The sequence below is a fragment of the Anabrus simplex genome, chromosome 5 (genome assembly GCF_040414725.1).
Source record: "Anabrus simplex isolate iqAnaSimp1 chromosome 5, ASM4041472v1, whole genome shotgun sequence".
NCBI lineage: Eukaryota > Metazoa > Arthropoda > Insecta > Orthoptera > Tettigoniidae > Anabrus > Anabrus simplex.
This window is the reverse complement of record NC_090269.1, coordinates 5832674-5848372: the sequence shown is the minus strand read 5'-3', so window position 1 is coordinate 5848372 and position 15699 is coordinate 5832674. Positions and strand designations below refer to the sequence as shown.

Genomic DNA, 15699 nt, shown 5'->3' with positions numbered 1-15699 from the left:
ATTGTATGTAAGCTTTGGGAAGGCATTCTTTCTGATTATATTAGACATGTTTGTGAAATTATTAACTGGTTCGATAGAAGGCAATTCGGTTTTAGGAAAGGTTATTCCACTGAAGCTCAACTTGTAGGATTCCAGCAAGATATAGCAGATATCTTGGATTCTGGAGGTCAAATGGACTGTATCGCGATTGACATGTCTAAAGCATTTGATAGGGTGGATAATGGGAGACTACTGGCAAAAATGAGTGAAATTGGACTAGACAAAAGAGTGACTGAATGGGTTGCTATATTTCTAGAAAATAGATCTCAGAGAGTTAGAGTAGGTGAAGCTTTGTCTGACCCTGTAATAGTTGAGAGGGGAGTTCCTCAGGGCAGTGTTATCGGACTTTTATGTTTTCTTATATATATAAATGATGTGAGTAAAGGAGTGGAATCGGAGGTAAGGCTTTTTGTTGTATGTCCGGCGCTCCCGTCTCGCTCCGTCAGCCAGCTGTACGCGCGCCTGTGTATCATTCTGCTAGCTTCGACGCGCAGCCCTCAGTGCGCGTGCCTGACCATCGAGTGTACTATAAATAGGAGCTCCCTGCCTGCTCAATTGCCCACTCGCCCCGGTGTCCAGCTCCAGAATACACCCTACGTCGAGCACGGAGGCTACTCCTCTTGAAAATGTGCTTCGACCAGGTGGACTGAATTTCTGGCAGTACGAGGTTTCACCTCTGGTCACCGCTCCCTTACCTGTTTCCACTGCCTATGTTCCGTAATTCTTTTACAAGCCATTTTCATTCCCTAATTTACGCAAGCTCCCTTAGTTTCGCTAGGTGGAATTTCTTCAATCAATTGAACTTGCTTTTTAGGAATTCAGGCACTTCAACAAAAGGACTCTCAAAGACATTTATGTTAGTGTGCCAGATAGTTCTCGACTATCAACGTGTCAATTCACAAAGACTATCTTTTCAAGATAGAAGTGTATATAAAGACTGCAAACCTGTACATATTGTATAAAGACAGACTTTTCTCAAGATTCAATATTCCTTTTTGCTTCAAAATAAATTTCAGTTATTTGTGTAAATATCATAAAGTGAAGCAATAAAAGTTGTGTTTTGTAAATGTCAACCTTGGTTACAACACAACTCTATGGCGACGAGGTAAAAACGCAACCACCTACAATTCTTCGACACCAGTTGCCAACTCTATAGCGACGAGGTACAAACGCAACAAACTACACGTCATCAGCCCCAATCGCCAACTCTATAGCAACGAGGTAAACACGGCACTACAATTCAACAGCCCCAGTTGTCAACTCTACGGCGACGTGCTAAACAACAACGACACTCCAACCAGTTCTGACACACAGCTTACCTTACTCTTTCTTTCACGCATCTCGCAATGGCTACTGCGGAACAACTCGCTACGGTCTTCCAAGCCTTACAGCAGCAACAACACCAGTTTATGCAACAACAACAGGCAGCATTAATTCAGGCTATTCAAGCTATTTCTGTCTCTACACAGCCATCAGCTATTCCTCCGTTCTCTGCTTTTGATCCGGCTAAGGAAGAATGGTCAGTTTATTTAGCCCGTTTACAACAGCATTTCATCTGCCATTCTGTCACAGATGATCAACGCCGCCGCGCACTATTTCTTAGTTCGGTTGGCAATGCTACGTGTGAATTACTACGTAAATTAAGTCCGGAAGAACACTTATCTGAGGTACCCTTCACGCAGCTCTTGGCCCGTCTCACGGAACACTATGCCAAAGCTCCTCACATAGTGGCTGCTCGCTATAAATTTTTTCAAAGCAGAAAGCAACCCCATCAGACACATACTGAATGGATAACTGAATTGCGTGGTCTAGCTAAACCCTGCCAGTTCATCTGCTCCCAGGACGGTTGTGGTTCATCCTACACTGATTCTCTCATTCGGGACATGATAATTTTACATACTCCTGAAGACAAAATACGTTTTGACGCTGTCAAGCAGAGTAACCCTTCTTTAGAAGACGTCCAGCGTATTGCTACGGTTTATGAGCTTACTACCAAGACTGCCGCAGCCATAGCTTCTCCACACGAAGTTGCACAAGTCTCGCCTCAGGCCCGCAAGTCCTCTGCTACAGTGAACCGTACGGATAAGGCGCTCTCCACCAAGCATTCTCGCCAGGTTCCCTCTCGTAATGCTACACGGAAGCCCAATTCTAAGAACACCTCGAAACTCCTGCCTTCCTGCCGAGGTTGTTTCAAGTATCATGAACGTCGTGACTGTCGTTTTTTCAAAGCTACTTGTGAACGATGTAATAAACTTGGACACATTAAGACTGTCTGTCAAAGTTCGCTCCGCCCTGCTAAGACTACTGCAGCACGCCGGAAGCATATACAGCCCCGCCAAGACATGGAAGTTGATCAGATCAATCTTATTCTTCCCACAAAGGATTCTCACAAAATCATCATTCCTCTCTCATTCTCTGATCGATCTGTCGATTTTCAATTAGATACTGGATCACCTGTCTCTATTATTAACCTGACTACCTACCACGACTTAGGTTCACCTTCATGTTCTCCAGCTGACATCCAGCTCGTGACATTTAACAAGAAGAAAATTGACATCAAAGGTCAAATCAAGCTTCAGGCTAGTTATAAAGGAATTCAGAAAGCCATTCCTCTTCTCGTAGTTAACAACTACACTGCATCAAACATTATGGGCATGGATCTATTTAACTTATTTGGTTTCCAGATACATGACAACATTAACGTCGTATCTACATTGCATCCTACTTCTGACGTTACCGCTCTCCTAGCGCAGTTTCCTGAAGTCTTCGACTCTCAGCTCGGAACAGCCAAAGACTATACAGCTCACATACAGCTGAAATCCGGAGCTAAGCCTCGCTTCCTCAAAGCTCGTCCAGTACCCCTAGCACTTCAAGACCAGGTCACGAAAGAATTAGAAAGATGGATACAAACTGGAATTGTTGTACCAGTTACTTCTAGTCAATGGGCTACTCCACTCGTGGTAATCAAGAAACCTGATGGTAATGTTCGACTTTGTGGCGATTTTCGATCTACAGTCAACGCACAACTCGACACAGATATCTTTCCTATTCCACGTCCAGAAGACTTATTCCGTCGTCTCTCTGGTGGACACTTCTTCTCTCGAGTTGATCTTAAAGAAGCATATCTCCAGCTACTTTTAGACGAAGAATCTAAGAAATTTCTCACACTCAACACTCCTCTCGGACTGCTCCAGCTCCAGCGGCTACCATTCGGTGTTTCATCCTCAGCGGCTATTTTTCAGCGCTATTTGGCTCAACTCACCGCCTCCATTCCCGGTTGTGCTAACTACCTGGATGATATTATTGTTACTGGAAAAGATCATCAGGAACATCTAACCAATCTACGCCTCCTTCTCCAGAAATTAAAAGACAATGGCCTACGAGCGAATCTCGCTAAATGTACCTTCTTTCAGCCTCAAATTCACTACCTAGGACATATACTTGATAAGAATGGAATTCGTCCTAGTACACAGAATGTCTCAGCGATAGTAAACATGCCAGCACCTCAGAACCTCAAGCAGCTTCAGTCCTTCATAGGCAAAGCGAACTATTATAATAAGTTCATTCCACGCTTCGCTACAGTGGCAGCTCCATTAAACGCTCTACGTAAAAAAGGTGTTAAGTTTCAGTGGACTCCGCAATGCCAACAGGCATGGAAAACAATCAACAACGCCTTAATCCAAGCTATACAACTCACTCATTTTCAGCCCGACAAGATCATCACGCTAGCTACTGACGCTTCAGACTACGGTGTCGGTGCCGTTCTCTCCCAGAAGGATCGTCATGGACAAGAACGCCCCATCGCCTTCGCTTCGAAAACACTTAATGACCATCAACGTCGATACTCACAGATAGAGAAAGAAGCTTTAGCCATCATCTTTGGTATTCGCCGTTTCAATGAATATCTCTATGGCAACCATTTCCTGATCATTACCGATCATAAGCCTCTCGTACACTTATTCCATCCTGGTAATAAGATCCCAGAGAATTCCCTCAGAAAGCTTCAAAGATGGTCCATGTTCCTTTCTGATTATTCCTATCAGATTGTATATCGAGCCACATCCCAGCATTGTAATGCTGATGCCCTCTCCCGCTTACCCGTTGGTCCTGATACTGCCTTCGATTCTCAAGAATCTGAATGTCTTCAGTTGGACATAGAACTTGAAGATACTGTATCCAGTTTTCCTATTGATGCTACCTGCATAGCTAAAGCTACGGATAAGGACAGTACACTTGCTACTGTACGTACTTACATCCGCAACGGTTGGCCTCTTCAGAGCACACTTCCTGCCCACCTGGCACCTTATCATCGTATGCAGCATCGTCTCACGACTCGTGCCGGAGTTGTATTACTAGAAGCAGGCACCATCTTCCGAGTGGTTATCCCACTTAGCCTACAGAAACAAGTTCTTGAATTATTACACCAAAGCCATTGGGGTATCTCCAGAACAAAGCAACTCGCCCGTCAACACTGCTACTGGCCCGGTATTGATGCCGCCATCGAAAAGCTAATACGTCATTGTGAGCAATGTCAAACGAATCAGAACGCCCCGTCTTCTGATCTTGCTTCATGGCCTCCTGCTACTACTCCATGGGAACGAGTTCACATCGATTTCGCAGGTCCTTTCCTCAATTCCATGTGGTTAATAGTCATCGATTCACTGTCAAACTTTCCATATGTCGTGGATATGCATTCGACTACTACAACCGAAGCTACCATTCGTGCTCTCCAGAAAATCTTTACTACAGAAGGTTTACCGCAAGTACTCATTTCAGACAATGGACCTCAATTTACAGCTACTGCTTTTCAGAACTTTTGTACACATAATGGCATTCGTCATATCCTAGCACCACCTTTTCACCCTCAATCTAATGGTGAAGCTGAACGCTTCGTACAAACATTTAAAAGAAGTATGAAGAAAGCTGTCTCTTCAGGCTTAACTAAAGACCAAGCCTTGCTCCAACTCTTAAACAACTACAGAACTCTACCCGGCGCTGATAATATCACTCCTGCGCAGAAGCTCCATGGACGACCTCACAGAACTTTACTTTCTCTGTTACAGCCTCTTCCGGCCCAGCATAAGACCTCACCAACGAAGTTCTCCCTCAACGACAAGGTCTACACCAGGACATTCAAATCCAACCCACTCTGGATACCTGGAGTCATCTGTAGATCTTTGGGTCATCGTCTCTACGAGATACAGACTACGGAGAAACGTATCTGCCGCCATCAAGATCAGATACGTCTGCGCTACCGCCCCTGTCCAGCTATTGATGCTATTGCTAAACCAGATAAATCTATTGCTGAACGAGCTTTAGATCATTTAATAACAATGGGTTCCTTTCAGGACGAGACAGCGCCACTCCGCCCAGTTCCAGCTCCGGACAATACCACAGAAACATCAGCAGCTCCGCCCCAGCATCGCAGTCGCCGCCAGCGCCGCCGCCGTTTCACGCCGTACCGGCGTATTTAGGAGGGGAGGGTGTTGTATGTCCGGCGCTCCCGTCTCGCTCCGTCAGCCAGCTGTACGCGCGCCTGTGTATCATTCTGCTAGCTTCGACGCGCAGCCCTCAGTGCGCGTGCCTGACCATCGAGTGTACTATAAATAGGAGCTCCCTGCCTGCTCAATTGCCCACTCGCCCCGGTGTCCAGCTCCAGAATACACCCTACGTCGAGCACGGAGGCTACTCCTCTTGAAAATGTGCTTCGACCAGGTGGACTGAATTTCTGGCAGTACGAGGTTTCACCTCTGGTCACCGCTCCCTTACCTGTTTCCACTGCCTATGTTCCGTAATTCTTTTACAAGCCATTTTCATTCCCTAATTTACGCAAGCTCCCTTAGTTTCGCTAGGTGGACTTTCTTCAATCAATTGAACTTGCTTTTTAGGAATTCAGGCACTTCAACAAAAGGACTCTCAAAGACATTTATGTTAGTGTGCCAGATAGTTCTCGACTATCAACGTGTCAATTCACAAAGACTATCTTTTCAAGATAGAAGTGTATATAAAGACTGCAAACCTGTACATATTGTATAAAGACAGACTTTTCTCAAGATTCAATATTCCTTTTTGCTTCAAAATAAATTTCAGTTATTTGTGTAAATATCATAAAGTGAAGCAATAAAAGTTGTGTTTTGTAAATGTCAACCTTGGTTACAACACTTTTTGCGGATGATGTTTTTCTCTATAGAGTGATAAATATGTTACAAGATTGTGAGCAACTGCAACGTGACCTCGAAAATATTGTGAGATGGACAGCAGGCAATGGTATGTTGATAAACGGGGCTAAAAGTCAGGTTGTGAGTTTCACAAATAGGAAAAGTCCTCTCAGTTTTAATTACTGCATTGAAGGGGTGAGAGTTCCTTTTGGGGATCATTGTAAGTATCTAGGTGTTAATATAAGGAAAGATCTTCACTGGGGTAATCACATAAATGGGATTGTAAATAAAGGGTACCGATCTCTGCACATGTTTATGAGGGTGTTTAGGGGTTGTAGTAAGGATGTAAAGGAGAATGCATATAAGTCTCTGGTAAGACCCCAACTAGAGTATGGTTCCAGTGTATGGGACCCTCACCAGGATTACCTGATTCAAGAACTGGAAAAAATCCAAAGAAAAGCAGCTCGATTTGTTCTGGGTGATTTCCGACAAAAGAGTAGCGTTACAAAAATGTTGCAATGTTTGGTTTGAGAAGAATTGAGAGAAAGAAGAAGAGCTGCTCGACTAAGTGGTATGTTACATTACATGTTATAAACCTCATTTTAGGTCCGTATTGAAAATTTAATCATAAGACAGTTTTCCATTAGCATCTTTTTATTTTATCATTTTTCACATTTTTATTGTTCCGAATTTTAATAACAGACTAAACTTTTAACTTCCATTTCTTATTTTAGTTGTATTTTTGATGATTGTATTAAACTTCCACTTTTAATTTAGTTGTATTTTTGATAATTGTATTTAGGCTGAAGATGCCCTTAATTGAGGGCGAAACATGTCCCATGTAACTAAGAATTTAATTATGTAACAACTATAAGTGAAAATATAAGTATTGAATAGGTGGAATAAATTAAAACACCTTTATTATTGTTGAACTGTTAAGTGGTATGTTCCGAGCTGTCAGCGGAGAGATGGCGTGGAATGACATTAGTAGATGAATAGGTTTGAATGGCGTCTATAAAAGTAGGAAAGATCACAATATGAAGATAAAGTTGGAATTCAAGAGGACAAACTGGGGCAAATATTCATTTATAGGAAGGGGAGTTAGGGATTCGAATAACTTACCAAGGGAGATGTTCAATAAATTTCCAATTTCTTTGAAATCATTTCGGAAAAGGCTAGGAAAGCAACAGATAGGGAATCTGCCACCTGGGCGACTGCCCTAAATGCAGATCAGTATTGATTGATTGATTGACTGGCATGCTAAAGAAAAAAGTTTTCCAACTCCCTAGCTATTTCCGCCAATGTTCAGTCAGGCTGTTATACTCGGTACGCAGTAGTATCCCATCTATCGGAGTTGAGCGGCACGAAGAACATCACAACAAACAATGGTCAATGTAAAGTTATTGTTGATCAGTGTTATGCGCTTTGGATATTGTAGGCCTTCTGAAATACCACTCTTATCATAGTCGGTACAGTAAAACTGAATGAAACATAAATGATCGGAAAGTGTATTGTCTATAACTTTTATGTAGTGCCGTACTTTTCAATGGCACCAATGACATAGGTACCGGTATTTAAAAATTAAATTTCAGGCGCCTTCCCCTAAACTACCATTTCATCTCGGGAAAATAAAATTATTTACAGCTTAGACTGTAGTTTCTTATTCCCCGACTCTATATAGCGGTTTTCATTAAATTCTGTTAACCCATTTTCTCGTGGCTCGGCGTTGATATGGACTTAGCAACAAAAGTACAACTTCATTAATATCTGTGTTATCAGAGCCGGATGCCTTTGCTGGCAGGACGTAGTGTTTACAGTGCCCTATGTCTTCTGGTATGGGCTAGAGCAATATTGTTACTTTCATTGATCTGTCTCAGCTTTATCCTTGGCTTTGACAAGATGAAAGTGACTGAGGTATGAGTGATGCTAGTAATGCCATTCCTTATGCAGCCAGTCCCTGCTATGAATGGTGTGAAAATGTTGCTCATAGGGTCAGTTGGTGCATGCATTTCAGTGGGCTTGGCAGACTGATATGTAATAGCAACTTCTAGCTCGGTGAGGAAAGCAACGGGAAACTACCTCACTCCCCATTTCCCTAGTACACCTCTTCAGTGATGCCTAGGCCATTTATGACAGCTGATGGCGTAGCTGTTGAGGATCCAACCAGCCTTCGGACTGAGGACTAAACATACATACAACATACATCAGAGCCGGTACGGTAAAAATGTATAAGACATATATGATTGGAAACTGAATTCTATATAACTTTAGTTATATAGTATTTATCGATGGGACTGCTAATAATATAAATATTCGATAATTAAATTTAAGGCCTTCCCCTAAACTACCATTTCACTCAGCGTGAATAAAATGATTTATGGCCTAGATTGTAGCGGCTCATCCCCCGACTTTACATACATATTTTCATTAAATTCTCTTCAGCCGTTTTCTCGTGAAGCGTGTACATACATACATACATACATACGGACAGACAGACAGACAGAAATTACGGAAAAGTAAAAAGTACATTTTCTTGTTACTATGGACATGACCGATACAGAAATACCATTATTTTCAAATTCTGAGACAAAACTCTTATTTTGTATATATATAGATATCAACAGCTGACGAAACTGCGTCCGCGGTCCACGCCAGAACTTTAATCAGAGGTTTGTTTCTGTATTTTCATTCATCAAGAATTCAACGAATGATTCATAGTTTTCTGTCAAAGGAAAAAGCAATAAATTCAAGCCTACCGTTTGAAGGTTGTTGGACAGACAGTCAACGACCAAACAACACAAGGCTCGCCTATACATTTTTACATGGCAGAGGCTATGCATAATGTATATCTGTCATCAGACACTGATTGACTGGCTCCCTTTTGTCTAGTAATCTTTTGTAGTTTCAGGCTTTTAATACTTTCCTTGTTTCAAACGCGGGGGATATCTTAAAATTCTAGCGTAGTAGGCGCTTCGTCATTGTTTTATTTTAGAAACTCTTTGGTGAAACCAGTGAATTGCAAAATGTTGGCGATGTTCGTGTGCAGCTGACTATTTTGCGTGCAAGGCAAGGTTTATAGAAGGCAATCGGTGGTGTTGATACGGTGTAGCAATCCGATTACTGTGTTTTAGTCTAATAAATACGGCCATTTCGTTTACTTACGCTTTGACATTTTGGTTTGACATATGTTCGGCTGGGTGCAAGTGTTGTGGAGTGGAAGATACTTTGTGTTCGTGATTGTGTGTACTACAAATCATTTAGAAGTGTTTCAGACAACATACTAATGCCTCTTTTTGTGTGTTTGTTACCGTGAACAAATTTAGTGCAATGTGACATTACTTTAGTGAAGTCTCAAAATACTGTGCTATTGCATTTCGAGTTTTAAAATTTCGATCAAGTGAAATTCAGACTTTCTTTAAAATGACAGAGTTTACGATAGGCAATCACCTAAGTAGTCTTCATAGAGACGATACAGACTTTATTAAATCATTAAATAAACGAGTTTATTTCGCTGCTCGAGATGGAATGCCTCTTACTTTATATGCTCTTTTGTCGGAGAAGAGAGACGACGAAGTACTGGAAATTCTTAATCAGGTATGTTCCAACTTATGCACAATTATCCAAGCATTGAAAATAAATTCTAGATCCTACATTGTTGACGTTATGTCATTAATTCAGTAAATCCTTAGATGATTTGCATTTTTGGAAGTATATTGATTTTCACCTGTACTGTAGAGATTTAATGGTGTTTTATAGTATTTGCCGCCGACCTCCATAATAATATGCTTACTGTGGTAGAGTATTCTAAATTTCAGGTGGTGTTTAGTAGCCTAAACTCTTCGTACGATCAAGTTGGTGGCGGCGGCGAATGTGGTCTGAGGAAATAAACGATAAGACTATCAGCCTCATGCTGTCAGATTTCTGTACCGGTAATAGTTATATTTTTTCGCTTATTTTGGTATTCAACTGTAGTAGGCCTAGCTTCTTTTGCGTTGGTGAATGATGGCATTGATGACATTGCTGACAAAATAAATTAGTTCAAAATTAGTCACATCACCACGGATCTGCTTTTAGGGCAGTCATGCAGGTTGAACCCATTTGTGATCTTCTTTTTTTAAAGTTGTAGTTGCAGATTTAAGGAAGATTTCTAATACAAAAGCCGCAGGATGTAGATCTTTCTTCAGTATTACGTTACTTAGATCAACAAGGCTGCTCTTATCTTGTTTTAGAATGTCTTTATTTAGAATCCGAGACACATGGTTACGGAATTTTATCTTATAACTTATGCTTGACTGACCCGTTACCTTGAAACTCACTAGTACCGAACAGTGTTTCTTCAGAGGATACTCTGCGACTCTGTAATCCACTTGATGCATTCTGGATCCTTTAAAAAATATCAGATCAATCGTACTATTTCCATTATGAGAGAAATATGTCTTATCGTATTCCTGATTGACGAGTGTAAATCCTTCCTCATCCATTGCTCAGAACAGCTCTTCTTTCCTATAATCATTCCTGTCTAATCTGCAGTTTAAGTCTCCTGCTACAATTGTGTTGTTTAATGGATCTGTCTTTGATAATGCAGTGATTATTCCTAGGTATTATGTCCTCATTTGGAGTTAGGGGCTTGACATATAGTCCAGTTATTACTAATCTCTATGATTCACATTTATATATACACAATTCAATTGGTTTCCCTCGTGGACCGGGCAAGTTGGCCGTGTGGTTAAGGGCGCACAGCTGTGAGCTTGCATCTGGGAGATAGTGGGATCGAATCCCACTTTCGTCAGCCCTGAAGATGGTTTTCCATAGTTTCCCAATTTCACACCTTAATTAAGGCCATGGCCGCTTCATTCTAATTCCTAGGCATTTCCTATCCTATCGTTGCCACAAGACTTATCTGCGTCGGTGCGATGTAAAGTCAGTAGCTTCCTCTTGGACCTTGTGTTGCAAAAATCTGCTCAGAGTAGAAGCCTGGAAGTTTGATTGTATTAGTTGCTAGGGTTTCTGTCATGATTCGCATGTCTTGATCGTCAAAAGGATTTCTCGGGGCTAAATCCAGAGTGCTTTTTGTCCCTTCTACATTCCATAGGAGAAGATTAATCCTCGAACCCTGCCCCTTGTCTTTGCTGTCAAAAAATACGAAATAGTCTGATTAAGACCCCTTCTGCCCAGAGGCTTGGAACAGATACCTTTTATAGGGGTTCCGACTTAAAAGCTTTCCTCGAACCTCTTGACTGCAGCGGTTCACATTCAATGCTCTCTGTAATATTCAATTTCCTTAAATGGCATTCTCACTTTTCTTTGGATTCTCTCTTTCAATCTGGTGAAATGATGTCAACTTCCTTCTACTACCGGATGAAACTTCATCTAAGCTGGAAATATTTTCCTGATGATGAAATTTCCCTAAATTCAGAACTGTATCTGTATCTATTTCTCTACTCTCTCTTTTTTCCTGATCTCTGAGAGACTCTTCTTCTTTCCGTACAATAATTCTAGGAGAGTCGAATGTGAAACTGCTCCCCTAGTGTCGTTGAGATGTGTGAAGGTACTTTCCTTTGGTGGAATTAGAGCCTTCCTTTTTGATGTTGTTTGACTACGAATAGAATCAATCTTCTTGTCTAGAGCATTGTGAATTTCTTCTCCTATTTTGCTTATAACAAGCTTGATTTCATGCTTTCCAATATATTTTGAATATGATCTGGCAAGTTTCTTCTTATTTTCTGTTCAAAATCAAAGGCAGTTGTTATTTTTGGTTTGCAATCATTACATAGCCATGTCAGTTTGCAGTTCTTTCTTTTGGCTTTAGTCATATCAGTACAGTGAAAGTGTTGCGATTTGTTGCATCATTCACACTTGATGGCTTCGTCAGTGCTGTTTACTGTTGTTCGTTTGTCCACCCCTTGTCCCGTTTCTCTACGGGGTCAGGTATGAGGTGAGATGAATATGTCGTGGCGGGTTTTTATGACCGAATGCCCTTCCTGACATCAACTTCATCAGAGGAGTTAATGAGATGAAATTAATGACGTAATATGTGATAGTAGGGAGAGGATGAAACCCGGTGCTGGCACATGGCCTCCTGCTGTTGAATAGCACCAAGGGGGTTTGCTCAAGGCTTAACGTCTCCATCCGATGGATGAATCACCATCAACAGCGTCATATGCCCTCAGTGTATCTTAGTTAGACGAGTCAACTTCAATAATGCCTATGTATATCAGCCAATGTCAGAACACAACTATTAAGTCAACGCTATACAGATACCAGTTAAACCATGCCAAAGGACAACTAAAACACTGAAACAGAAAGACCTCCAGCTCAATTTGAATTGTATTATCCATTTTACAGACTGATGATGACCCACATGGGGTGGAAACTAGTCCCTGAGTGATAAAATATTGTAATGTATTTATAGACATTGCAATTATTATACAGTATTGAGTAGGTGGAATAAACTTTGTAAATTATGTGTAATCTTAATTCAATACAGAACAAATAATGAAATTCATAACCTTGAATTACCTACAAGTCGCCGAAATTTCTCGTCGGGTACAGTTAATAATTCCATGAACAGTCCTACTCCATTCTTAGCTAGGATTCCTTTAGACCATTACAAGTGATATCCATTCCTGAGCTCTTCATATCCTTGACCTTTCCACTTGGTTTCACTGAATCCTGGGTATGTCGATGTTCCTGGTTTGTATTACAGTACAATACATTGACACATTCTTCAACTTCCGCTGTCAAAGTCAAGATGTTTTGGGGTTTCCATCTGTATTTGTGCTACAGATTAGAATTGAATGGATGAAAACCATAACGGTATAAGTGACATTAAAAAAAAAATGAGTTCAGTGCAGGATGTAATTCCGAGAGGATGTGTCCTTTCACCAGTAAAGAGATATATATAGCGGTAATATTCTGCACTCTAGTGATAGGTAGTATAACTACAAATAGCATGCTTTATATGAGTGTTAAGATGTTTAAATGCCTTTTTCTCTGAATGATCAAAATGCTCCTTATACCGTTATGATTTTCATCCATTCAATTTGTTTGCTTTCTTCCAAGTCCTGATGGAACATCGAGCAGTGACCTGTCATAGTATCATTACTCATTACCAGAGGGAGAACCTTGGTTATGTTTGGAATTTCTCAATGTTCTGAGGATTATTTCATTTGTGAAAGCGATAACATATCCACTATTGGGTTGCTAGGACTGTCACAGCTTCACCACAACCCCTTTAGTCTCCTTATTTCAGGTTTCTTGCCAGAGCTTCACAACTGCTGGGGTGGTGCCAGGGATCAAGTCCCTGTTGTACTTCTCTCTGACTAGCAATAGTGAAGCTTATGTCTTTGAATAGCAGTCTTCTAGTCAGACATTGCTCTTTCCCACATTGTGGGAGAGAGGTTGATCTTTGTTTAAAAATAAATATCAGATAGGCCTAGATGTCCAATATATATTTCCTTGTATTTTTATAGTAGTATGTCATTTATTTTAAATTCATATTTCATGTATTTCTTGGAGTTGGCAACCCTTGGATTTGTTAATAATACTAACATGAAAATTAATACTAACAAAAGCATTTATTTTATGTATGTTTTAAGAGTTCATGTTCATGGTTCATGTTTGTGGGTTACTGTAGTCACGTCCTAGTTCGTGAACCATGGGCAACGGCTGAGTGGCCTAGTAAGTGGTCCTGAGAGTCGGGACACCAGTTGCTATGGAATGGGAGTGGGCATCTCGGACATATTCTGAGTCATGGCCCTCCTTGTGCTCAGGCGGCTAGGACTGTACAATTCACCGGTGGTCCATAACCCGTTAGAGGAGAGATCCTCGCTTGGACTATGTGCAAGTAGGGTAGCATCCTGCTTCATGAATTTACCGAGCTCAGAACATTTTAAGCAAGCCTCGGATCTATGGGAGTAATGGAGTCCCACTCCCATTTGACATGCGAGGGACTCCTTGGAAACAACTTGGCAAACGAAATGGAATTCGATGGGGAGCTATCAATATTAATGGGGCTTATGGAAGAAAGAAGGTAGGACTGGCTGAGTCAGCAAAGAGGATGCATATGGATGTGTTAGGAGTAAGTGATATTCGGGTAAGGGGAGATAACAAAGAAGAGATAGGAGATTATAAAGTGTACTTGACGGGTGTTAGAAAGGGAAGGGCAGAGTTTGGGGTAGGGCTGTTTATCAGGAATAGCATTGCACGCAACATAGTTTCTGTTAGGCACGTAAATGAGCGAATGATGTGGGTAGATTTGTCAGTTGGAGGAATTAGGACAAGAATTGTGTCCGTGTATTCACCATGTGAGAGTGCAGATGAGGATGAAGTTGAGAAGTTTTATGAAGCATTGAGTGATATTGTGGTCAGGGTCAACAGCAAGGATAGAATAGTGCTAATGGGCAATTTCAATGCGAGGGTTGGGAATAGAACTGAAGGATACGAAAGGGTGATTGGTAAATGTGGGGAAGATATGGAAGCTAATGGGAATGGGAAGCGTTTGCTGGAATTCTGTGCTAGTATGGGTTTAGCTGTTACGAATACATTCTTCAAGCATAAAGCAATGCACCACTACACATGGGAGGCTAGGGGTACCAGATCCATAATAGACTATATTTTAACAGACTTTGAATTCAGGAAATCTGTAAGGAATGTACGAGTTTTTCGCAGATTTTTCGATGATACAGACCACCATCTGATCTGTAGTGAACTAAGTATCTCTAGGCCAAGGGTAGAGAAAGTGAAATCTGTCTGCAAACGAATAAGGGTAGAAAATCTCCAGGACGAGGAAATTAGACAGAAGTACACGGATATGATTAGTAAGCAGGTTGAGGATATAGAAAGTGAATAGTTTGCATACAGGGATGCTGTAGTAGGAATAGCAAGGGAATGCCTAGGAACAACTGTGTGTAAAGATGGGAAAAGGCGAACATCTTGGTGGAATGATGAAGTGAGAGCAGCTTGTAAACGTAAAAAGAAGGCTTATCAGAAATGGCTTCAAACAAGGCCCGAGGCAGACAGGTAATTGTACGTAGATGAAAGAAAAGAGCGAAACAAATAGTTGTTGAATCCAAAAAGGAGTCATGGGAAGATTTTGGTAATAACCTGGAAAGGCTAGGTCAAGCAGCAGGGGAAACCTTTCTGGACAGTAATAAAGAATCTTAGGAAGGGAGGGAAAAAGGAAATGAACAGTGTTTTGAGTAATTCAGGTCAACTCATAATAGATCCCAGAGAATCACTGAAGAGGTGGAGAGAATATTTTGAACATCTTATCAATGTAAAAGGAAATCATTCTGGTGGTGTTGTGAACAGCCAAGCTCATGGGGAGGAGGAAAATGATGTTGGTGAAATTATGCTTGAGGAAGTGGAAAGGATGGTAAATAAACTCCATTGTCATAAGGCAGCAGGAATAAATGAAATTAGACCTGAAATGGTGAAATATAGTGGGAAGGCTGGGATGAAATGGCTTCATAGAGTAGTAAAATTAGCGTGGAGTGTTGGT

General features: G+C 41.2%; 1 protein-coding gene across 2 annotated transcripts in view; it reads left to right on the top strand.

The window, feature by feature from the left end:
* Positions 1 to 9123: 9123 nt before the first annotated feature.
* Fem-1 (protein fem-1 homolog B) overlaps positions 9124 to 15699 on the top strand; it is a 79553-nt gene continuing 72977 nt past the window's right edge. Inside the window, exon 1 of one of the 2 annotated variants that reach the window (XM_067146734.2) lies at positions 9124 to 9791. In XM_067146734.2, the coding sequence (XP_067002835.1) occupies positions 9618 to 9791 (174 nt within the window). In that variant the 5' untranslated portion in view covers positions 9124 to 9617. The remainder of the gene's footprint in view (positions 9792 to 15699) is intronic. The other variant, XM_067146732.2, reaches the window with a different exon arrangement.